General features: G+C 37.5%; 1 protein-coding gene across 1 annotated transcript in view; it reads left to right on the top strand.

Annotated features, from left to right (window-relative positions):
• The first annotated feature begins 337 nt into the window (after window positions 1-337).
• LOC139453190 (G protein-coupled receptor kinase 5-like) overlaps window positions 338-27,044 on the top strand; it is a 44,645-nt gene continuing 17,938 nt past the window's right edge. The window contains exons 1-5 of the mRNA XM_071234821.1: window positions 338-487; window positions 9,967-10,062; window positions 13,967-14,079; window positions 25,094-25,171; window positions 25,681-25,784. Coding sequence (XP_071090922.1) covers window positions 436-487; window positions 9,967-10,062; window positions 13,967-14,079; window positions 25,094-25,171; window positions 25,681-25,784 — 443 coding nt within the window. The 5' untranslated portion in view covers window positions 338-435. The remainder of the gene's footprint in view (window positions 488-9,966; window positions 10,063-13,966; window positions 14,080-25,093; window positions 25,172-25,680; window positions 25,785-27,044) is intronic.

Raw genomic sequence — 27,044 nt, 5'->3', positions numbered from 1 at the left:
ATATTTGAGATTTGTTGCATACCACTTTCATTTTTCAAGTGTAGGCCTAATGTTGTATATACATTTGGTACACAGGATAAGTGGTAAATATCGAAAATTATTCTAAATTATGTTTAGGCTTCATATTCGCACATTCAATAATTATGGAAATCGTCTAATAATGAAATATTTGACTAAAGTTTGTCAGAAATTAAATCCTACCGATGTCTACCATAATTTTGGCATTCTCTTCTCACGTTAATGAAACAAATGGAAGCAGACTACAGATTCGGATTTTTAACCAATCAGAAAGCCGCCTCGCTTTAATTCCGATCTTGATGAAAGCAGCCATCTTTGTTGGTTCCCCACCACACCCAAGCGGTTGGAGCGAGTGACGGACTCGATAAGGGTCGATCTTGGACCCTTTTTGGAGCCCTCTGTTATCTCGCAAGACAGATGGAACTAGAAAATATTGTTGCCAATACAGTATATTTGAAAGCGAGAGAAGGTAAGCTCGATTATGCTGGTAATGTCGACCGCAATACAGCACAGTGTGTTTACATTTCAACCTGACGACTCAATGCAAAATGCTCAGCACTTAGAAAATTGCATTGTCTGGATCCATAATATGCGATAATAATCCGTATGAAATATTAAGCGTGTGTTTTATCGAACTGATTTTATCTCGGGGTCGAAACGCATTTATTTAGCGGGGATTTTGTAAGTGCTATGAACGAGATTATTTGCATTGACAACCGGTCGGTGATCCGGCTGCAGTGACACATGACAGCATTGGTCGTAGTGGAGACAATTCTCGCAGAAATGCAATTGTACGACTCGAGTTACCCCAAGCAAGAATATAACACGATGTAGTGTGATTACAGGAAATGGAAAATTTTGTGATTTGAAGGAGTATGTATTCAGACGGAACGGTCGTTCAGTATGCTTAGCGTTTGCATCAGCACTGATAGAAAATGAGGTCAAAATGTGCCCATCACAATCTGTCGTCTCGATTGATTTGGTTAAATGAATAAGGAGGCATTTGAGTATGTGTTCAGTATGACAGTTCAATGTTGTCATCCATTAATGTAGATTCTCATTAAATGTCTTTCTTGCGGAGTAATCTTTTGGTGCATATTTTCTTAATAACCTATTCACCAATAAGGTCGGCTCCTATTATTCTTACGTACATTCTTACGTACAAGGTAACCTTATCAGTTTCCATATCCTGTTTTTGTTTAGAAATAGAGTTTAGTTAGATACATTCATTTTTAAGATTTGTGTCAACACAATCACACATGTCTGAACAGCACTGTAGACATCAGTGATTATGCCCAACTATTCATTTCATAGAACTGGTTTATGTAAAACAGTGTTAGAAAGTGCACTAGACCTACAGTCCTTGCTAAACCAATAGTTAAGGTATCGTAAGGACTAGTAGAAATTTGCTATTTTTGAGGGGTTTAGCTGTATTTTATCATAAGGACTAGTGGACAAAAACTGTTAGTTTCTATTGCTGTTAGTTGGTATGATGTTATGATTTGAATACATTTGTTGTAACAAACTACAACAGATGTTCCTGTAGAGCAAGTTGAGCATACATATGCTATCATCATCTCTCTTTTTGAGGAACCATTTTCTTCCATGATACAGTTGGTTGTTGTACATCTTCCTGAGGCAAGGGAGTTAGCTTGACTGTAAAAGTCCAGTTTCCACCCTTGCCGAACTAGGCTGGTATTATGAAGTTACATTTTGGCTGGACTGACGAGTCTATGCATAGTCCAATCAAAATCATGCACCGAAATCGAAATCTGGTTCGTAAACTGTCATGCAGATTTCGGTAGATTGCAGGATTTGCTAAGCATGTGCACCGCCAACCCGTTGTCAGCAGATATTTTCCAAATCTTTCATGTTTTTAATCAAGGTGCTCAAGTGATTTGATGCATTTTGCGATGTAAGACACGTTTTGTCACAATATAGATCTTGATGGTCGATCAGATCATCCTGACCGGGCACCACCGTTTTGAGTGAAGCAAACGAAAGTGATATGAGAGGTGGAATCTGATTGGTTCCATAGGAGAGGCTTAGAAGGGACATAACTGGTAATAGCCACTGGTGGCACTACGATCGAGCCCAGTAATTCCAGCCCAGATCGGCATGGATGGAAACTGGACTTTTAAAGTCAGTTAACTCTCTTGCCTCTAGAAGATGGTTGTTGTATGGCTATCAGTGTAAATACCAGATACTTTTTAAAGCTTCCCGGTGTGTCGAAAACCCCTGCATGTTTCTATGACCTCCACCACTTTTGGTGTTCTATCAACATATATTCGTTCACACAACATCAGGAATGTATTGTGTATTTTGAAAACAGTTGACTACGCTATCAAGTGACTCAATATCTGAATACTTTATCTGTCTTGTCTATACATCCTGTTGAAATCTCTTTATCCTAGGATTTAGGACCAGCCTTTAACTTCTGAACTGGCCTGTTAACTTTGTGGCTACAAAGTCTGCGACTTTAGCCACTGGTCCAAAAATCTAGTAAAATAATGTTCAGTCTAGTAGTAGTAAGCTCAGGTGATAATAGGCTATATGAAAATGTTGAAATCTATGGAAAATGATGTAAGAGACATGTTTGGGCTTGTAGACACAAAATTTGGATGCAGTCTGCTACATTGTGTGCAGTTCCTATAGTTGTTCTCACCACCCCTATTGAGCTATTCTTCCCTTGTCAGCTGAGTACATGGTGGGATCCAAGCATGTGCAATCACCTAGTTGCAGGTTTGGCAACTTTGTTTTTAACATCAATTAACTGCACCATACATGCTTCAGAGATACTTAATGAAGTAAAGCAAACTGTGCAGACTTTACACTACTCATGACAGCACAGTCAAGAACATGTTTCTTGATGTTTGCATGATATGGATGTAGGACTGCCTCCATGGTCTAGTGGTAGAGCATATGCCTGGAAGTCGGAAGATCCGGGGTTCAATCCCCGGCAGGGTCATACCAAAATACGTTGAAAGATGGTTCTTGTTGTTACCCTGTCTGGCGTTCGGCTAAAGGGGCTAAAGCAAGGACTGGTTGGCTCTGAGTCAGTGTACTGTGTCTGAGTGGTGTATTCACGTTAAACTGCGGCATGGTATCTCAGTGAGCTAGCACTTTAAATCGGCATTCGTCTCGACTAGAACAAACAAGACTCTTTTCAGCCATGTATCATTTTGACATTTGTAATTTTTTTATCAAATCAAGTGTATGCTTTCTTTTGCCTAGCAGTTTGTGTGACAGGTAGTTGTTTATGAACAGTGAAGCTGCATCAGTGTTCGCATTGATGGGGTTCTTGATGCTCAGCATGACCATGAGGTTAACTGCTGTAGTATGCCTTTTTTTCGTGGACAACCCAGGTATTTACTTTTAACATTAGGATTGTGATAAGACCCCTTACACCATGAGAACACTACACCTTTTTCTTGTTTTGGACCATATGACTATACAAAAAATAATTTTCAATCAGTCACTTGTCATTTAGTACATTTTCATTTGCAATTCTCATCACTGACATCAGGGCATGCAACCGTTTAGATATGATCAGGTTCTTCAAATGATCATTGTTCCTACAACATGTACAAACTACATATGCCATTGGTACCATGGGTACCAGGCTCCCTTATCATGCTTATAGTATGAATATAGGGATAAAATTTGTGAATGTTCTTTCACAATTTGAAATCCATGTTATTGTACATGTTTCTGTACATTGATCTTGTCAAACTAATTCCCTTGAATTAACCATTCTCTGTATTGTTGTGCATAGTTATTTTGAAGCTCAATTTATTGATATCCCTAGCTACATTATTCAACATGTTCAAGTAATATTACTTTGAAATGAATCAAATAGTTTTCATATTGATTGAACATGTTGAAACGGGTTATTTAGTAATAATGGTTTGGGGGAATGGTCTAGCATATTAGTTGCTGACTATTATCAATTGCTCCTGCATGTTTTTATGCCAAAATGGAAATTTCTATGGAATAAAAACGCCCCAATGAAGTCATAACAAAGACCAGAAGGATTTAGCAGTGCCCGGTATGCATGTTTGAGTCAGGTTATTTCACGAAACCAACAGCTGGTTACTGTGTATTTAGTTATGTTCCCTTTGTGTACTTACAATTTTTTACATGATACATTTGATATTTTATCATAGGTCTTTGTCTGCCCATTAGCAGTGGACTTGGAGATTAGTGCTTCAAAACAATTGAATATGCAAATTTCATCTTCATTAAGACTATTTCTCACATGTATAAGCCAGGTACATGGGTAGACAGTGCGCTGCATCCCTGAATATTTCTCACATGTATACATGGTATAAGCCAGGGGCATAGGTAGACAGTGATCTGCATCCATGAATATTTCTCGCATGTATAAGCCAGGGGCACAGGTAGACAGTGATCTGCATCCCTAAATATTTCTCACATGTATAAGCCAAAGACATAGGTAGACAGTGATCTGCATCCCGGAATATTTCTCACATGTATAAGCCAAAGACATAGGTAGACAGTGATCTGCATCCCGGAATATTTCTCACATGTATAAGCCAGAGGCATAGATAGACAGTGATCTACATCCCGGAATATTTCACACATGTATAAGCCAGAGGCATAGGTAGACGGTGATCTGCATCCCTAAATATTTCACACATGTATAAGCCCGGGGCATAGGTAGACGGTGATCTGCATCCCTGAATATTTCTCACATGTATGAGCCAGAGGCATAGGTAGACGGTGATCTGCGTCCTAGAATATTTCTCACATGTATGAGCCAGAGGCATAGGTAGACGGTGATCTGCGTCCTAGAATATTTCTCACATGTATGAGCCAGGGGCATAGGTAGACAGTGAGCTACATCCCTGAATATTTCTCACATGTATAAGCCAGAGGCATAGGTAGAAGGTGATCTGCGTCCTAGAATATTTCTCACATGTATAAGCCAGAGGCATAGGTAGACAGTGATCTACATCCCTGAATATTTCTCACATGTATGAGCCAGAGGCATAGGTAGACAGTGATCTGCGTCCTAGAATATTTCTCACATGTATAAGCCAGAGGCATAGGTAGAAGGTGATCTGCGTCCTAGAATATTTCTCACATGTATAAGCCAGAGGCATAGGTAGACAGTGATCTACATCCCTGAATATTTCTCACATGTATAAGCCAGAGGCATAGGTGGACAGTGATCTGCGTCCTAGAATATTTCTCACATGTATAAGCCAGAGGCATAGATAGACAGTGATCTACATCCCTGAATATTTTTTTAACATGTATAAGCCAGAGGCATAGGTAGACAGTGATCTACATCCCTGAATATTTCTCGCATGTATAAGCCCGGGGCATAGGTAGACTTATCTGCATCCTTGAATATTTCTAACATGTATAAGCCAGGGGCATAGGTACACCGGTGATCTACGTCCCTGATCTAAGACACATGAATGTGCTGTCACAAGTTTCATCCCTAAGCACAAGTATTCCTACCAAATGCTGATGATCTTGGTTCTTTACATGCTTAGTTTTCCTCACACCTGAAGAAATTGTCAGTGAGTACTCAGGTTCATATAGTCTGGCCATTAAATAAAACAAATGATTGTAGATTTATATTGTTTCTGTAAGTCCAAAATTGTATAAATACACATCACAGTGAACTGTATTTTGCTGTTGCAAATGGCGTAACATGTCTATGATATCCAGTGTTTGAAATTATACATGAAAATTTAAGGGTCCTTGTCATGACCCTAATGTTACAAACTTGAAGGTTTAGGAGATCTCTAGATTCAAATACTATATCGTGGGCGTTTGGGTAGCCTAGTGGTTAAAGCGTTCGTTTTCTGAAGATCTGGGTTTGATTCCCGACATGGTTACAATGTGTGAAGCCCATTTCTTGTGTCTCCAGCTGGAATATTGCTAAAAGCGGCGTAAAATCAAAATCACTCTCTCAAATACTATATCAGCAAACTTGAAACACTCCAGTACCCCCTTAATTTCAAACACTGTGTATGATTAAGTATTTTAAGTGTAGTGACTAGGTATCTCTAGTGGACATAGAACATAATAAAACAGTTGTTTTAATAATTGACAACAACATCAACATGATCAACAAAAGCAATTGATGACATGTTCCTTTCTGTTATATAACCAGATATATTTGTCTACGGGATACTGTGGTACAACATGAGGAAATATGTTGTACATGGGATATGGAGAATTCATGTTTTGTGTACATGGTGTACGTTTGTCCTGCGAGAAGAATTAAGTCCAGAGCCCTCATCTACATCCTCAGTAAGCATGGTGAATTGAGATTGACATGCATAATTTGCATCATTGCTGGAAGGGGATTGATAATTGCCAAATTTATTCATCAGGTTTGATTACTGAAAATGTCAAATTGGCATTTATTATCTATGTGTTTCATCTGAGTGAACTTTGCTTGTAATTTGAAGAGAGATTGGTAATTGCTGATGATTAGGTGTAATAAGTCTCTGGTAGTCTGGTGAGGCCACTATCATGATAGGGCACTGCTTATTGTCATATGTAGAAGTTGTTGAAATATGTGAGTCACTCACTCACTGTGTTCAGAAACAAATTTGCATTCTGATTGAACTTTAGATGTGTGTTAGTTCATTAAATGTGTTTAACACTCAGTCGTATGATAGAAAATCACTACAGTAGATGATGACATGGATGTAGAAGCAAATCACTAGTCCTATCGATATTGAACATGCTGAGGTTTGACAATGAAAAATCTGAAAACCTGACAGCAAAAAGGTCTGATTATATGCTGATATATTGATTTGACTTTTTATTGTTTCAAATCATTTGACAATTGCACAAGACCATGAAGACATATATGATATTTGATCATCAAAGTAATTATTTTATCAACATAACCAATTAACCATAACCAAATAATTACCGTTTAGCACTGGTCATAAATGATTATGGACATTTTGTTCAAACTTCTCCCTTTCAACATGTTCAAGGTGTTGATACCACAGTGTGGTACTGACAGTCACCATACTATACCCATTCATCCAGGGGCGGTGGGGTAGCCTAGTGGTTAAAGCATTCGCTCGTCACGCCAAAGACCCGGGTTCGATTGCCGACATGGGTACAATGTTCAGATGTTTGAAGCCCATTTCTGGTGTCCCCCACTGTGATATTGCTTGAATATTGCTAAAAGCGGCGTAAAACCATTCTCACTCACTCACCCCATTCATCCATGATTTTTGTTGGATTTAAATGTTGATATACGAGCTATTGTTTGTTGAGGTTACCACACAGAATATATCTTTACTATGCCATGGCTTCATATTAGTGGCTAATGTCAAAGTCCCCTTTTCAGTGATGACAAGTGGTGTATTGCTGTGCTCTTCCAGTTATGGAAGATAATTGAATCCAGAGAAAACTTGTTTTCAGTTGACAATGTCCCCTGTTTAGGTCACCTGTGTGCCATCTGGTCTTTGACTTATTAATAAAATTTCTAAATATGGAATTTAATTTCCAGGTGCCAGTCATGTGACCGTTTGCCTTTGTCTTTCAATCTGTGACTGGTGATCATCAATTAGGTGAACATGGTTATGTTCGATATTAATTTCTGTTGCAAGTTTTTTATTGCAAATGAAACAAAGGGTGGAACCAGGTTCTGGATATGAAACATGATTGTGTAGTATTAGGTGACTGTAATGTAAGCATGATAAAGTGAAGCATGTCTGTGTCAGGACATGTGCCCTCATTACAGGGTTAGAAATTATTGTTTCTTTTCATAATTTCACGAAAAATGATCAGCAACAGTGTTGCCATCTACCTAATCGTAAAAGTGGTATTCCCCAAGGAAATGTCTCTTGTCCTTCCAGAATTTTACTAGTCTATGACCAATAAGTTTATGTTAGTTTCGAAGCGTGGGCTTATATGATGCCACAATCTTGAGTAATGCTAAAACAACTAAAAACTATCACTACAATAAAGTTGATGGTATTAATTCAATCATGGTAGAATTACCATGAACCTATTGTTTCAGTTTTAAGATATGTAATTATTTATTTGTTGTTTTTGATACCTTTTTATTACACCCATGCTGCCAGTGTTCACTTAATCTTATAATTAAGAAAGAAAAGTCAACCATGACAACCACACCTTGAACGTATTATATTGTGTTATGCATTTTTAACTTAAGTTTGACTCTTATGCTGTGTTGTTTGATTTTCTAGAGGTGTTCATTTACTATCACAACTAATGTAAACAAGATCTAGCTGTGAATGATTTAAGTAGAGGTTTGAAAACCTTTTAATTTTAGATACACTGCTGGTAAGGCCCATTGAAGAATTTGATATGTAAATCTGGTGTATCCTTTTTACACTTGCTTATAGGCATCAACATGATCAGAGGGTGATGTTATACAGGGATTCAACTATACCTGAGTCATTACTTTACTCCCAATGCTACTGTCGTAAATGCTAGAAAAATACTTTTTGCTCGTTAAAACAAGAATGAATGTTTCACAGACTGTTGCTATTGAAATATCGACTAACTACCAATCTAACTACCTCTGGTTTAAGGTATTTCAGTCACAGTCACCCTATCGACAATTTTACAGGAGAAAAATTTGAATAGAAACAGCATGCTCCAATTTATAGATACTATCATTAGTATTATGAACTATACAGATATGCGCATGCGACTCTGTCATGATAATACTAATGTAAAAGTATCTTTTCAGGCTAATCACAGTGTCAGTCAGGATTGGGTAGTTTAGGTTGATTTGTGTTATTTTGATACATGCTATTTTCATAGTCCTATCATTTATTTGTATTTAAAGATTGAAGCCAGAAAATCATTTTTCTAACATTTCCAACAGTACTTTAGTGATGGGTATTGGCCTGACTTTCATATTTCAATTTATTGCAATAATGATTCCTGTGTTGAATACATACCACAGTGTATTCATAATTGAATATATTCTTTAAGCTGTAATTTGTTATGTTCCTAAAAAAAATACTTCCCTGCATGTTTTTGTTGTCCACCATTTTGTTGGATGCTGCTTGGATCACATGCATAATAGCTCATTATGTTGAGGAAACTGGTCATGAATAGTTTTGCTTTTTCGATCACAGGAAACTGTTGCCAATTTCTGAATTTCATAATTTCAAATTCAATTCGCCTTGCCACTTATGTAAACTTTGCCAACAAAATGATGATATGCATGCCTTGAAAACGCAATTTACATATACGTTCCAAACATGTTGTGATACATATTCATTAGTGTTTTATGTCATGGTATATCGGTAATACCGCGGACCTATTGCTATCCTGAGATAATATACAAGGACACCCACAAAAAACTTAAAATCTTCATCTTCAAGCCTAACCTTTAACATTGGACAACCTGACTTAGGCTAGGGTCAATTTTCATCTCTGATATAGATTATAATCCATGATTATTGATAACGGTGCCCAAGAATATATTTAATGCCTTAAGTATTATGTTAAGGTTGCTGAACAATATGTTGAAAAGAATATTTTCGTCTTGTTACATAAATGTAAATTAGTTCTGTGTGTGTATGAATGGAATTGTAATTTGAACTCTCCTTTGGGGTCGTTTTCTTTTGTAATGTAAGTATTTGATCCCATTTGGTAAATCAGGCATGGCATTTACACACACCTGGACCAATATTATACTATCAGCTGTGGCCAACATGGTTAATCATGATCATATTAATAATATTGATGTTTGGAAATTTTTGTCCATACAAGTACTATGATAACACCATATAATGGGCAAGAATACTTAGTATGGAGGTTAAGCTTGCTCAGTATTAATTATAGTCCTCTATGTCCATTGGATTTAGGCATGTGCTACAGATGGTTTTGCCTCTATGCTGAATGTATCCCATGTATAGTGGATAGTACAATGGTTTATTGAAGATTTTCTGTTTACAGGCGGTGGCGGCAAAAGAAAAGGAAAAAGTAAGAAATGGAAGCAGATACTGAGATTCCCCCATATATCACAATGCATGGATATGAAGACAAAAATACGTAAGTATCACTCAGCATGGATAATATCAGTGATGACAAACCCAGGCTTGCAATAAGAATATATCTCCCAGATCCAATACTTGTAAAGCTAAAGGGCATGTTCATGTAACATACGGATTGGTGGCGACAATGGCTTTCAGCTGTACAGTTTTTGGTAGTTAGTTGGGATTTGATCAGCAATCATTGGTCATAATTGGGTTGTATTATTATCCATTGACTATTATAAATTGTCTTTTAAGATGCTTTGCTGAGCATTTTCGAGGGTGCAAGCCTAAAGTGCATTGTTCAAAATTAAAATAAGAGGTATCTTATCTACAGTTGACTGCTCCAAATTTCAAAACACTAGGTTTATCTCTTTAATTGTACCCTGATCGCGGGGAATATATAAAGCATTGTTTTTTTCTGGTTCCGATTTGATATTTACAGGCCATCATATAGCTGGAATAATGCTGACTGCAGCGTTTAACAACAAACACCAATACTATTTAAGTTGTGTCTACTAATCATGCTTATTTTCACAAAGCTGAACTGGTGTGTTTGCTCATCGTGGCCGGATTGAACTGGTGTACATGCAGTCTGTGACTTAAACCACTAATCCGAAGCCCGTCACAAATAAAATGCTGTTTGGTCTTGTAAGCTCAGTTCATAAGAGACTTAGAGTCCACATAATTACAAATTCAGGCTAGTAGTCTTACAAATGTTTGGCAATGACTACATGAATGCTAATAGATTGATACTTGCTGTTGATTTGATTCTCAATAAAATTAGGACCTCCTCCATGGTTTAGTGGTAGAGGGTCAGCCTAGGGAGTGGAAGGTCTGGGGTTCGATCCACTGCCATGTCTTACCAACAGACTTTAAAGGATGGTATTTGTTACCCTGTATGGTGTTCGGCATTAAGAGATTAAAACAAGGATTGGTCAGCTCAGAGTCATCATACTGGGTTTGTGTTGGGTATTCATGTTAAACTGCGGCATGCTATCTCAGTGAGCTAGCACTACAAAAATCAGCATTAGTCCGGACTAGTACAAGCAGTCTCGCACACACTTGTCACTATATAAGTGCAATAATCTTGAACGCGACATTAAACCACATTTCACCTCACTCAATAAAATGAGAGCCATCTGAACAAGCTGATGGTTTTCTGTGTCTGGAAAGTCACTTTTGCCATGGTGTGTATTCTGACATGTGGTGGTCGGCTCATTTCTTGATCTCACAATAATGGAGGTAATTTATTATAGTAGATTCAGATTTCAGAATTAGCATTATGAATGAACAGCTTTTTGAGTAAATTACCTTTATCAGATGCTAATGAGTTGTTTCCATTGAAAGAAAGAACATGTTTTGTGTCATACCTGTGTATAATGTTTCTGTTGAGATCTGCCTGTCAATTTTCGTTAAACACAAAATGTAATCACAAGCTATCACTAGTGACAAAAATAAACATCTGAAGATATCTATTCAAGTGAACATGGTAAGGGCTGAAACGACTGTCCAATTCCTGCTGTCGACTAGTCAGTGCCATTAGTTCGTTCGACAAACAAGTTGTTTTCTGCCTTTCTAATTACGTAACAAGGACTTATTGAAACAAATCCCTTTGAGTCTTCTTTTCATGATAGTAATATAACCTATGATGGAAGACCAATTCAATTTAATATTACAAAACTGTTTTGTCATAGATCGTTATCACATTGATTATTCATAGGCGCCTAGCGAGAAAATTGGCAATTTCACAATGCAATCAGAGGTTAGATGAGTGCAGATAACCTTATTTTTCATTTATTATAATATATATATATATATATATATATATATATATATATATATATATATATATATATATATATATATATTGCCACCAGTAGTAGGCCATCAGTATGTCACATTCAGAGTGACATATTAACTACTATTCACTACTGAACATGCTGAACACTCCACCATTGTCAAATGATGCACATATTGGAATCGGTTATGCATAGTAAAAGATGTGTTTCGATGGACAACTTTTGATGATTGAGTAAACTAATGAGTAAATTTTCATTGACATTTTTAGGTATGGTAGATAATATTATTCAAGCAATACAACATCTTTGATTTGTGTAGGTGAAAATGAGTGTGTCAATGCAGAAAAAAACAACTATTGAAAGATTATGCGATTTTTCAATCATGAAGATTGAATTGATGCAATATCTGTGCCAACTATGTGAGAATATTGCGGAATCACGGCCTAAGCCAGTCCTTGCTTCAGATACAATTTCTTCTGATCATTGCATCAGTTTACCTTCAAGTTATTTTTTTTTTTTTTTACAAAGTCACTGTTAGATCTGGGAGAAAATATGTGTACAGCTGATAGCTATTTCCGGCTTAATTCACGAGACAAATACACGTGGTAATCCTTATCTCTGCGTAGAAACAATGCCTAGCAAAACATGAAATATAAATGAATATAAATGTTCTGTTCACTCCCCTGAAGTTATACAATGTAATTTTTGACTGCGTTTTGCCTAATACTCGAAATATCAGTGTAATGTCAGCCTGTGCGCTTGGGGGGAAGAAAAGGGAATTAACTCTCAGCATTCAAGCATTATGTGAGATTGTTTACTAGACTACACAAGTCCTCAGATAAGAGCATCTGCACATGTGTCTTGCATCTTGACCACTGCCTGGAGAAAAGCAGCAGGGAGATTGCAGAATAGAAAAAAAAAGAAGAAAAGTCAGATAAATCTTAGATTTGAAGTTAAGAGTACATGTAATACTACTGTTTTTCATACTTACCCAAGGACAACTAAATTATATTTTGCCACTTACTCTGCACTATATTTTAATGGGTTGGGCAAGGCTGGCATACTAATTGAACACCCCTTAGTGATCATGGTGATATGAAGTTTAGTCCTTGTTCAATAATATTGTTTCAATTTTGCATATATAGCATAAGTATTCCACAGCTACTGGTAACCCAGGATAAGTTGAACCAAATCACAAAACGCGTTTGAGACAAGTAGGCGGTGCACAGAAGTTGGGCAAACATTTGGTTAGTTGCAGGGAGAGGGTGTATGCTTGATGTGCACATGCAGGTCATGATGGACACACGTGTTGCTCATAAGACTATGAAGAGGTCGGTGTGACAAGTTGACACCACAATTCTTAGTCGAGACAGGCATATATCCATCGTAAACTTGTTGCAGATCACCAGCTACCCTTTTCTTCACAATGGGGCTCATAAGACTGCAACAAACCAGATATGTTTGCTCAACTTCTGTGCACCGCCTACGTGTCTCAAACGTGTTTTGTGATTTGGGGTGGATAATGAATGAGAACTTTGAAACCATCTTCTTTGACACTTACATGTCTGCTACCAGATATGCATTGTGTTATTATTGCACTTGTGTAAACAAACTAAGTTGAATGTATACTTCCATGATTTTTGTCTGGCAAGTTTTATGAGTTGAACATGTTGAACAGTCATGTCAATATTTACTAATCAAATAACATGCCAAGTCACAAAAAGAGTGTCAACAAATCCCCCATACATTTTTTCAAGTCAACTGCTGGTACATGCAACTAATAATGGACTGGTTGACTAGACCTTGCAGCTTCAGTTTTAGTCAATAAGTAACTGCTCTAATTGTCATAATTTGTCTCTGAAAATGAGCAGCTTTACCATGTTTTACTATTGAAAGTAAACTGTTGGGAAAATATTTTCTCTTTTTTCTTTGGACCAATTTGTCTTTAACATGTTAACTCACTATATATGTTTGTACCAAAGTAAAGTTGAAGTATTAAAAAGAATTTCTTCATAAGTCACATGAGCTACAGAGCCTTGTTACTATTTTTCTGACTTTCCATTGTTTTCTGTCTTATTTCTCATCTCTTGTATTTCAAGCAGATTTTTTTATCTTTTTCAGCTATGACTTACAAGTATTTGGTTGAACAACAGCCTATAGGAAGGGAGTTGTTTCGATTGTTCTGTGTAAAAAAGCCCGTGTTTGCTAGGATAATTTTCTTCCTGGATTCTGTGGTGAGTACATGAACAGCATGTTGTTTTCATCCTTGAATTGCAGGTATCTTGTTAGTCCACTTTGGCATAGGTATTGTCAATGTGAACTTATGTCATGGGAGTGGAAGTAGGGGGCACAGGCCAAGTCGTCTGCGGTGCCACAATTCACTATGCAGAGTTGCATTCCTTAGGCATGTGAGAAAGTTTCAATTGTAGGTTTGAATCCCAGTTTTTGCTGTGATTAAGCTTCTTGGTTTGTCAACGCCCACGGGGGTTCTACCTATGTCGTACATATGTGTCTATATGTACGACACGCATCACTTTGGACTTTCCTCCCACATCAAGCATACCATACCATAATATTGCTGAAACTTAGTGAAAGACTTTTCAAAGCAGTGTTGAACCGAAACTCACTCTTTTATCTCATGGACATACATCTGCTTTTCCTGTATTTTGTGATGTTGGAAAATTGCTAAATGCATCAATATCCATTTTGTATAAATTCTTCATGACATCAGTCTTTAAACAATTCATAATGGCTGCTTTTCTTTTGTGCCTTACACGTTTACTCTGTAACCATTTGGTATTTTTTATTTTTTTAGGAATTTTATGACTTCCATATCTTCAAAAACTAAAGTTTTCAATTTGGAAATGCAAAATTGTTGCCATAATCATGATAATAGAAATCAGTTTGAAAATTGAATTTTGATAATTTTTAAGTCTATTTATTCAGTTATTGCACTGTTGCACATTGTTACATGTATAAGTGTTGTAGTATATGACATTCTGATGATAATAATTTAATATTTTAGAATTTGGGTTAGCTATGTAAATGTATTATTAACAGGTATCATGAAATGTTATTATGAGAAAAGAGTTGTAGGTTACAGAATCTGAAGGATTGACCACTGTTTACCAAGCAGTGCCCCTATTTATAGAAGTCCAGGCACCACATGGCCTATTTCAGACAAATCATCCATTCCGCGCTGACTGTCTGTTTGATTGCTGTAAAAGGGAGTTTACAGTCCATCTTGAAAACCTGCATTCTACCAAAACCTGGATTTTGGCTTCAATTTCAGAATGTATCTATATGCATATATGTGGACTTTCCAAAAGCTTAAAAGACAAAGATGTTACAAGACAAAAGGGTCACTAACTGGTTCATCAAGCCCATTGTAGGTGTGAACTATCTTAGGTATTGCTTGCCGACTCTTGTTCCCTTCTAGTAGTACACAGGGATTGAAACTAACAGATTTAGTCCACTAGTCATAATGATAACATATAGCAAAGCCCTTAAAAAGGGTAAATGTCTACTTATACTTTGGTAACATTAACTATTGGGCAGTTTGGCAAGGACTACTAGACTTATGCCATTCCTAATGCTGTCATTGGTTGTAAAAGTTACTAAAACATCATAACTACTTGTTGCCCTTTAAGAATCTGATGTAATTAATCCTCATATATATATTGAAAGAAGTTCAACATGCTCTATATGATAAGACATCACTAATTGATGATATTCTGTTTCACCACTAGCTTGAAAGCTCCAGTCTCAGACTGATGCTAGTAAACTTTATGTTTTTGTTGTCAATGTGAGATTGCCACAAAAAGCCTCTGTGTTAATGAATGGAATCTTGATAGTTCATGAAATAATTTGGACATTTAAAACAAAGACAGATTTATCAATATTCCATTTTGTCCAGGGCAGTGTTTGAAATAATTGTAAGACCCAACAAGACAGTCGGGCATGTGACTCAGTTACCTTCCAGCATTCAGACATAATAAATATTGAAATATCGTGAAAAATAAAAGATAAATCATGTCTTGATTCAGTTGAAATAATGCAAACAATTACTTAAGAATCACTTTGGGCTTTTCTCCCACATTAATCTGACAGGCTGTAACATGTACTTTTCCATCATTATGATCATAAAACTTCCGTGTTCATGTATCACTATGAATGTAATACTGCAAGCATGTGTAATTAATCATTAGCTTTTTGAAGTGTTTGTGTATCTACTTGAGGAATAGCTTATATATAGAGATACGAGACATGAAAGATTGGCATTACAGCAGTAGAAAGAGATTGCTGTTCTCGTGGGAGGTACTCGCCACGTGCTACATGTTAACATATACGTCTTCAGATGTTGTTTCAATGCAAGAAGATCACCAACAGTATTAAAACACAGATTTTCCCACCTGTGAAGGTAATCATACCATGTGCCAGAGATATTAATGTTTGCCAGAAGTACCACATCAATTTAAGAAATGTTGGTTGGTATGATCATGATAATTATGCTGATGATTTAGAGGAGGAAGCAGTTGTTAAATGTGGCTGTGGAGTTTACCTTTCTTGATTATAATTGTGATGATGGGCAGAATCTCAACTCAAACCTCATGTATTTAATTTAAATAGTCTTACAGCCAGTGTAATGTCTTTATTTAGGATGGCCTGGATACCCATGAATTAGGGCTGGCTATCCCCCTGCATATTCATATTGACAATCAGGTCTTAGACCCGTTAAGATCCGGGGTAGAAAAGGTCTTCAGCAACCCATGCTTGCCGTAAAAGGTGACTATGCTTGTCGCAAAAGGCGTCTAACAGAATCGGGTGGTCAGGCTCGCTGACTTGGTTGATGCATGTCATCGATCCCAATTGCATGGATCGATGCTCATGATATTAATCACTGGATTGGCTTGTTCAGACTTGATTTTTTACTGACCGCCGTCATATAGCTGGAATATTGCTGAGTATGGCGTTAAACAACAAACCAACCAACATAGATTAATAATCAATTGTAATCACTTATTTTCTCCATACGAGATAAATTTGTCGATTGGTAACGAAACATGCTACGATCAAGTAGGTTCCAGCAAGTAAGGCTGGTTATTTAGTTCATATTGAGTCGTATCACATGAACAAAATTATGAATAACATTAAATGAAAGCAAAGACAAGAAAGATCATTGTAGCCTGTAATTGTGGACAAAACAAGCAAATGTTACCATCACCTGTGGCAAGAATTACACATGTCTATCACCAGCTGATCACTGCACTGTTGATCAGTGTTTGCCGCTCATTAAGTCATAGAATCCCCACTTTCAGCCAATCAGTGAATATATGTGCAGGACCTAAACCTTTGTTTTGACAGTCGATTAACAGTTGGTATTTGCATTTCCAAATATGATGCTGTTATGCATGCTTTTTAACAAAAACGTTTTACCACTGAAGTTTAAACATTAGATATGCCTTTTCGGGGCTTGATTTAACTATATAAAACATGCATCAGTGCAACCTATTATTAAAAAATGTAACCTAATATTTATATCTATACGACACCAAGTGCATGTTAAAAAATTCAGTTTTGTGCCTGACTGTCCCTTACTTTCCCACACAATTAGTCATGCTTTCTTAGGCTTGATTTTAAGTCATGTTCCTATTATGTTTTTCAGTGATACTTCATTAATTACCTGGTCCTTCAATTGAGCCCTGCATTATTGTTTGAGTCTTAAACTCTCAAGTATTTGTACAGTTCACAGGTCATTCTTTCATGCCTGATGCCCAGACATGTTTTTAACTGATGACAACACTGTTTCAGTCATGTTATTATCCCCCGCCATGAAATCGTCCGTCCGTCCGTCTGCGTCTCAAAGGGGACAAATGTTCTCAAAATCTGTTCATTTAAAAGAAATTAAATTTTACACTGATTTAACTGGTCACACCTCAAATGGTTTCGAAAATTGGTGTAATTTTTTACAGAGTTATGGTCATTGCTCCGTGCTTTTCAACATAATGCACTGTGTGCAATTGGCACAAGTTTTCTCAGGAAACTACTACAGTTGCATGGATGGGCAGTTTGGCAAGGACTATAGGACCAGTGCCAATTTCTGACGCTGGAAGTGGGGACAGGTTTTCTCAGAAACTAATGAAGTTAGCTTATCTAAGAGATACTTATCAAGATCAAGGTATTTTTTCTAGAGAAGGGGCCTTTTGTTTATTAATTTCACATTTATCTGACAAAAAGTCTTTGTGTCTATCTCTTTTTAAGGCTTTATATGACGTATTTATTGTTTATATTCACTACTGTCTGAACAAACAACATTCTAATGTGCCCCTTGATGGGGGATAGTGATAACGCTGTTTTCTTGTTTTATATTCATTAAACTAAGCTGTAATCATTTAAGTTGAAATGTGGAGCTTTGATAGAAAACATTTAACCAATACAAACTAATTTTGGCTGAAGTAACCAAAAACAGACTCACAGTGATTGGTCAACATAACACGACTGAGATTAGGTTCACCTTGACATGTGCATCGCCTGTCAACTTTCTCTTCCTGACAAGATACAAGGTGTCTTCTATTTACTGCAATCTTATGATACTTCCTGTCAGTCATGTTTTTAAGTGATAGGATTATGGGAGGTGTAATATAAACTTTATTTTATGAAGGATCATAAACACAGGCATAAAACAGGGCTATTAGAGACACTTAATACTGTAGTGAGTCAGCGTAAGCGCTATAAGCATGGTTGTGACCCCTCATGGGACTGGGAGTTGTATTTTTAACTGTGTACAGCTATGAATTCCTAAGGACCATTCAAGTTGCAGCCACTAAAGTGCAGTCTTGACTCATGTTATGTTCTAGAATAATTCTGACCTTCTAGATTGATTGATTGGTTGATTTTTTGATAAATCACTCCAGCACAACCATAGATGTCTTAGCCTAAGTATCTGAATTTTAATGAAAGAAAGCCATCACTTGGATGATGATGATGATGATGTTTGTTGTTTAACACCGCACTCAGAAATATTCAATATATGACGGCGGTCTGTAAATAATTGAGTCTGGACTGGACAATCCAGTGATTGACATCATGAGCATTGATCCACGCAATTGGGATACGATGACATGCATCAACCAAGTCAGCGAGCCTGACCACCCGATCCCGTTAGTCACCCCCATTACTTGGAAATGAAGTGTTGTCATGATCCTGCAAACATCATTGTGGTATTGATAAGTGTCATGGTGTGTTTTCCACTATGTCTTATAATTGGTATGCAGGTATGTATTGGTTTGGTGTCTATTGATATTGCGGATGTCAAGTGCTTTAAAATGCAAATCCATGTGGAATATATTTTTTCATTCAAACAGTAAGATCACAGTTTGCACTTATAATTATGCCAATCTTGTAAAAGGTTTTGTCTTTTTTTATACAGACCAGTGGATATCCTGACATATTGAACTTGATATACCCATCTTTGAAGATGAATGGGTGATCATGATATATAAAGTATGCTGATGGATCTAGGTCGTGAGAATAGGAGTACAATGGCTAACAAAACTTCTGCTGCTACTAGCTCCAGAATTACTATCTAGTTGTTACTTAGATGGGAATCTATCTGACATCTAACTAACTAATTGAGGCAATGTCTTGTGTGACCAAGACTGCTCTGAGAATAGGTCTGGTCCATCATAGCCAACCCATTTGATTGGGATCAAAGTAGGTCTCGTTTGCATAATGCTCATAGAGAACTCATAAAATGCAACATGAAGGAATTTTTTGACACCCATTTGTGTTTGGTTTTAAATGCCATGCCCCATGAGAGTGATGTGATTGCCAGCTAGGGACTGAGGGAGTAGAAGAGGATCAATACTGTTCTTGATGGGCTTGCTGCTGTTGCTGCCGCTGCCCCATTTTGCTGCCATGCCACGGTGGTGTAGTCCTTGTTTCTCTCACCCTGCTACTGTGCTAATTATGTGACAGTGTGCCAAAGATACATAGGATTTAGTGCACATCTCTTGCATCCCTTATCTTGTCCTGGTCATGTAACAGTGTTCAGGAGCTACTTTCAGATCTCCTTGAGACAATTTTGAGGCTGCATTCTCCAGCTTTCCTTGCCTACTGGTCATGTGACATTGTTCGTGATGATGTATGTTATGCTCATGTGCCCATCTTTTTCATTGTCTTTGGAACATTGGGTTTTATGTCTTCTGTTATGATTGATTTTGATGTTTTTATCTCTTGTTGGTCTTTATGGTCTGAAGGGTTACATTTCCCATTTCATGTTTATCACATGTTGAGGTCTTTCGTGGCTTTTGAATTTTAATCCCAGACCCCTTAGCCTTTGTCTTTCATTATATGCTTGCTGGGTTTTTGTGTTACAACTTTATGGAATTGGTTTAATCCGTTTTATTTTGGTTTAGTTTTGAAAACTGATGGTCCCAAAACGGGCTTGGTTGTAATCAATGGTAATTTTAAAAGAATTAATCCGTTCATTACTTGGACATCTCCGAACAGTTGAAGGAAGTAAAATATACAACTATCGAAATCCATCTTGCAATGACTCCCATGAGATAGTTGATCCCCTTCTTTATGACACATTTTTCTTTTCCACTGACACATGAGTTATAGATCTCTATCTTTTCACATGATTGTATGAGGGCTGCCTTGTGAAGGTTTTTCTTATTTTCATTAACCATGGTAATATTGGAATTGAAATGAAGCCCAGCTTGTCTGTGCAAATAATCACTTGATGGTGTCAGTTGTGTTGCTGTGTAAAGAGGCACATATTTCTTTCGGAAATAAGATTGAAATGTATTTCCACATGTTTTCTGAAAGTTTCTGATTGACAAATGCAGCTGTTGTTTGTTGCCAAAGTTTATTTTGTGTTTCGCTGAAAGCTAGTACTGATGAAATGCTTCTTGCTTCTGAATAACAAGTCAAGTTCTATGCATCACTTTCAGTTTTGTTTTCAAAATTAATTTGAAAAGCTTTCAATCTGCTGAGTCAATTTAGTAAGGATCTTGCTTGATTTGACTTGAGGTCAGCAAGTTAATGGTATAATTTCCTAAACGTTAGCCAGTTGTTGTGTCATCTCCCCAGTGCATGCTAACTTTACTGTTAGGATCAAGAGAATCAAATGGAGTTCAATCTCGATCTTCAGTGTTTAGTGCAGTTCATTCCATTTATGTACCTGTCTAACAATAGGCCTCTTACTGAAAGCATTATTCAAATCTTGTACAATCATGCAAGTGGGATATTTGCAGTGATATTACTTTTGACCTTGTGATCTTCTGTATGTAGCATTCATCCCATGTGGGGCTTGGCAATTTAACATTATTTTATTCAGGCTCTATTGTACAGCTGAATCTTGAATCATCCCCAAGCCACTATTTCTCACAGTGTTCAATAGAAGAGACACAGGGTAGACAACAAGTAACGATCGAATGCCATGGTTGTGATACATTTGAAATATTGTACAGCATAAAAGGAAAAGAAATGTTGTGTTTCCTCGACTAATCTTAATTTATTGACTCTAAAACTTTCCTTGATATACTAAAATAAAGTTTTATATATACACAGTCTAGTTGTAGTGATGGGGATAGTCTGATGGTTAAATCATTCGCTAGTTACGCTAAAGGCCAAGGTTCGATTCTGTGCACATGGTGCAAGGGTACAATGTTTGAAGCCCATTTCTGGTTGATGAGGTCGTTGCACATTGTTCATGTTGTTATGGAACTTCTATTTTCAAGTACTTTTTCAATGTTGATGCAGGATTAGACTGTAACACTTGCCCGCTAGCTGAGGCAAGAACATTTTTGTGCAGGCTAGTAAATTTTTGAGTTTAGTTGCCTGGTTGAAATGGTTGATGTCCATTTTTTACGATGTTTATGGATTGCTGTGGGATTTCAAGGTTTAATCATATTTTTGAAACTGTCACTTTGTCCTGTGCGGCTATATTACTAGATCCAGTGCATGTGTACCTGGTTTCACATGCGGTTTGTCTTAAAGAAAATGTTGACTCAGCATCACTGTAGCCACAAAGTTGGGCTTGTCAAATATGATGAGGGCATTTAACAGTTTTTGTTCAAACTGGTCAGTGAAGTTGGGGAAGTAATTCATACACTGCCTGTCATTATCTTTGAACACAATATGTGCCCAGTCAGGGTTAGTACCCCATGGGTGACATTAGACAATGTTAGAGTTGACTAATGCCCTGATGGCATGAAACTGTTTGTGTACCCATGCAAATATACATACGTATGTAAAATATGCACACGTGTAATTATTAACGCAAAAGGCTACTATGCTTGTCATAAAAAAGGAGACTAATGGGAACGTTTGGTCAGGTTCTCAAACTTCGCTGACGCATGTCATTGTTTCTGATTTATGTAGATCGATGTGCATGATGTCAATCACTGGATTGTCTGGTCCAGACTTTATTATTTAAAGACCACCGTGATTTGGCTGGAATATTGCAAAGAAACAGACACTTTGCTTGAAGTTAAAGGAAAAATGTTAGAAATGTGTCCAACACTACTACTGTGTACATTTATTTCCCATCCCCCAAGTAATCATGCCTGGTTGTTATGACATTATCAGGTTATGACCATCATCTGTCTACAGGCAGGGGAAGCAGAAAAATTGACCTGACTATTTTACAGCCAATCACAAAATCTCTGACATCAAAGAATCGGAAGAAATTTGTTCCATTTCTTGCAAGCCCACTTTGTGTTAGTAATTACTACAAACCATGGAAATTTATTTCCCCCATCAAGCAAGTAATCATGGCTCTAGTACCTGTTAAGAAGACATCCGTCATCATTAGGCAAGGGTGGCCCCGTCTATCCTAACCAACTTTGGTCTCGCTGTGTTTATATCCACCATACTTGATGCTCAGGCTACTATGGGGACTGTCTCAAAGCCTGACGATTTTTTTTGACGGTTAATGCTGCTAATGTTGTTTTACATAAGTTTGAAATAAAATAGTGTGTCATCACCAGTGTTAAAGGCTGTGGAGCAGGAAGGAAGTGCGTCTGTGTCACCATGATAACATTATGTTTGTAATGTTTGGGAAGGGAACGATTAACTTTGTCTTGTTTATAATTATTCTTTTCCTCTTGTCTGAGAGTCTGATTGGTAAGCGACTGACTAGACCTGGTCATTTAAAAGTGCCTTGTAATTCATTTAAATATTGTTACAGAGTAAACTGCAGAAAAGAAAAAGGGCATTACATTAGATGTGTTACCAGTGTTATTTTAAGTATCAAAAATGCTGACAAGTGTTGAAATCACATCAGCGTTTTGGTTTTTGAATATAGTGGTTTGGGGGAAAAAATGTACGTTATTAATGTGGATGGATCTTGATGTTAATATGTCAACAGACAACATATTTTTGTAGACATACATCTATATACTGAACATGCTGAACGTGTCAACACTAAGATGTTACACTTTGTAAGCTCTCATATCTTTTAAGTCCATTAAGAATTCTCATCAGTGTGGAAACTGATACCACAGATCATTATGTAACTACCAGAGAGAGTATGCTGATGCAAGTTGTCAATGATTATTTAATACAACAAACAACCCTTTGAAAACATGTATGCCTTTCATATAGTACTGATTACGCAAATATGAAATAGTTTGAGATGCCCCCTATGCCCTGACTGAGCACGGCTGCCAATACCAAAGTTGATAAGTGGATGTTATATTGGACTTCCATGCCGTGCATTCTGAAACTGTGAGAGCAGTCGTTAGTGGCGGCATGATTTCACTGGTATTCGCAGCCCCACTCAAAACAGATAAAGATACATCAAAGAACTGCTCATATTCTGTAATCTACAGCATGATGTCACCATAGTTTACTGAAGTAGAGATAACCTGATTCATTCTATCCAAGTTAAAAGTGCTGTACTGGTTATTAGCTTATTAGTATCTATCAGCATGTTCAGGCGTGTATCATCTGGTGATGGTTTCAGGGGCAGGCAAGTGATCCTAATACATGCATGTCCTATATTGATTTGACAGGATAGGATAGAAATGGATTGCATCTTGCTGTGAAAAAATAAACATTGTTGAATTAGGTCATTTGTGTTTCAGTGTTTGTAGTTTGTAGTGATCGGACGTAATCATGGTAATAGAGGTTCTATTTTATGAATAAGAGGCAACTAATGGGATCGGGTGGTCAGGTTCGCTGACTTGGTTCATACATGTCAACGTATCCCAATTGTGTGGATCGATGCTCATGATGTCAATCACTGGATTGTCTGGTCCAGACTTGATTATTTACAGACATTACTCAGACATTAGACATTACAGACATTTACTCAGCGCCACAGCTGAGTGCAGCATTCAACAACAAACAAACAAAATCTATTTTATGAAAAGTATATCAGATATGACCTGGACTAGCTGTGATGAAACCCCACAGATGAATTTGTTTATATCCTCAGTAGTGCTTGATTGTACAGTGTATAAGATCTCCATTCTATTACTTTGAAATCCAGAACCCATATAAGCTGCCATAGCTTTGTTTGGTAAGTGATGTCAGCATGTCCATCTCTTATATCAGAGGAACCTGTGAAGATCTGAGTTAGAATAGGTCTACAACAACCCATTCTTGTCTTAAAAGGCAAATTCTGCTTGTCATAAGAGGCGACTAATGGGATCAGGTGGTCAGGCTCGCTGACTTGTTTTTGTATGTCATCTTATCCCAACTGCATTGATCAATGCTCATGATGTCAGTCACTGGATTGTCTGGTCTAGACTTGATTATTTACAGACTGCTGCCATATAGCTGGACTATTGCTGAGTGTGGCATTAAACAACAAACAAATTAACACTGTATCAGAGGCTTCCCGCAGAATTTCGCTTGGACATCAGCTGTTCTGGCTCAGATCAAAGCTATGGTATTTATCATCATAATAATGGTGATTAGTACCCTGGTTAACCAAAGATGATTATCATCGTGAAAGTGGAAAGTGTGGATGAAAATTTGCTAGTCTCCCTAGTGTGGCAGGTGGGCTCTTTTATAAACACTGACACGTGATAACAGAGAGTTCCTGGTGCTCCCAACCATGATCATGATGATGCATTTACACACTGCTTTCACATTATTCCATCATACATGTTTTACATTCCCGCATTCTTATATGTCTGATTTGTTTCCCTTCTCAACTTATGAGGACTCAGGAGTGTGAGATACTCCAGTTTTTTAGATTAGATTTATGATAATGGTGTTTTAATGTTGCAGAGTGAATATGAGTTGGCTCCAGATGAAAAGAGAATGGCCTTGGCTGAGAAGATTCTGACGAAATACCTCAAGGCAGAGGTAAGACAAGGATGATCAATACTAGGCAGAGGCCTTTTCTGAATGAAGCACACTTTTGACTCACCCATTGAGATACTGCTGTAGTTAGCTCACCTGGTTTAAGACAGGGCAACTAAAATGGCAAGTTATCTGTCCTACGGTCTGTTAACATTTCTAAACACTGAAAAATGAAACTGTAAGGACAATCCCAACACTGGTGTTACATAAAATATTTGTATCAAGACTCCTATTTATACTTGTACCATAGGGTCGACGGAATAGGTCTGTTTCATTTGTCAAAGTTTGGGGATTAGACTGTTTATTACAGTAATGAAAAGTCGTTGACACCAGTGCCAATACAAAACAGCAATTATCAGCAGGTCATGATACGTGACTATTTCAATACCAAGTTTCATAATTCCGACTATCTTAGTATCCAGCATTTGTGTTCCTTGTTTGCAATTTGTGTCAAGATACTGTACCACCAAATCCTATTACATTTTCATCAACTGTCGTTCATACTGTTGCAGTCCAATGACTACTTGAGTCAGATTAACGGGAACCAGATCCTTGCTGTCAAAGAGGCCATGGCAGTCAAAAATTCAAGCAAGGAACTCTTCAGCTCATGTTCAGGGTGAGGACAGTAGAATATTGGTCTAGCTCACAGAAAGTGTGCTGTTAAATCTTAGTAATTCTGATTGTGTTTGAATGTCTTAAGCTGCAAATGACCCTGAAAATGATAATAATATGAGCAAACATTCACATGGTTAGGGTGCTTTGACAGAAAGTATACCAGGCACCTGTTCCACAATGCGATCTTAACAATATGGTTGTCCACGTTGAAGTATCGTTGCGATCATCTTAGCGGTAAGACTGGTTTGTGGAATGGGACTCACGTCGCACGTCATTACCATCCTTTCCTCCCAAGTCAACTCAAACAAGGTATTGAACATCTGGAACCATTCCACAAAGCCATCTCAGCGACAAGACTGTCAAAAGTTACGGTATTAGTATGGGAGTTATGATCGTCTAAACGATAAATCACTTGTTCTGTTCTGGAATCCTGAGTGGGCCAGACAGCCTCCTTGGGTCTAGTGGCAGAGCATACGCCCGGAGAGTGGACAGTCGAGGGTCGTTCCCCCGGCGGCTTCATACCCAAAGACGTTAAAAAAAAATGGTACTTGTTGTTACCCTGCCTGGCACTTGACATAAGGGGCTAAAATAAGGACAGGTTGGCTCGAAGTCAGTATTCCGAGTGGGATATTCATGTTAACTGCGGCATGGTGTCTCAGTGGGCTAGCACTATATGATTGGCATTAGTCCGGGCTAGTACAAGCACACGCACACCACACCACACCACACCACACCACACCACACCACACCACACCACACATCGCTAAATAACTGCAATAATTTTGGACGCGATGTTAAAACCCATTTCAGCTCACCCAGTGGGCCCTGATTTCACGATATTAGGAGTAAGCAAGGTATTATATTGATCATCAGTCTGCAGAATATTTGCAGTGTGTGCTATGACAAAAAGAAACAGAACAGTGCAGTCTGTAGCATGCATCACAGCCTTAGAAATTTGTTTTTTACTCGCTCTTAGGGTGTCCATGCATCATGGATACTCTTGTATGATGTCACAATGCTAATGACATCACAGTGTACCAGTGTTTACTGTATGTATTGATGTAGACCCTCAGGACACTGTTTTAATATCTGAAGACGCTCCTTATTCACTACAGCTAATTAAAGAGTTTGGACAAAAAAGGACCATTTTTTATGTGATTCCTACTGATTTGCTTAAACTCACAGGAATTTATCTAGGATTCCAAAGTTGGTGCTCTTGGCAGGCTAATTGGGAACAAATCAATATTATCTTAAAAATGGG

The sequence above is a fragment of the Haliotis cracherodii genome, unplaced genomic scaffold (assembly GCF_022045235.1).
Source record: "Haliotis cracherodii isolate W230 unplaced genomic scaffold, xgHalCrac1.p SCAF_9, whole genome shotgun sequence".
NCBI lineage: Eukaryota > Metazoa > Mollusca > Gastropoda > Lepetellida > Haliotidae > Haliotis > Haliotis cracherodii.
This window is presented reverse-complemented; position numbering and strand designations above follow the sequence as displayed.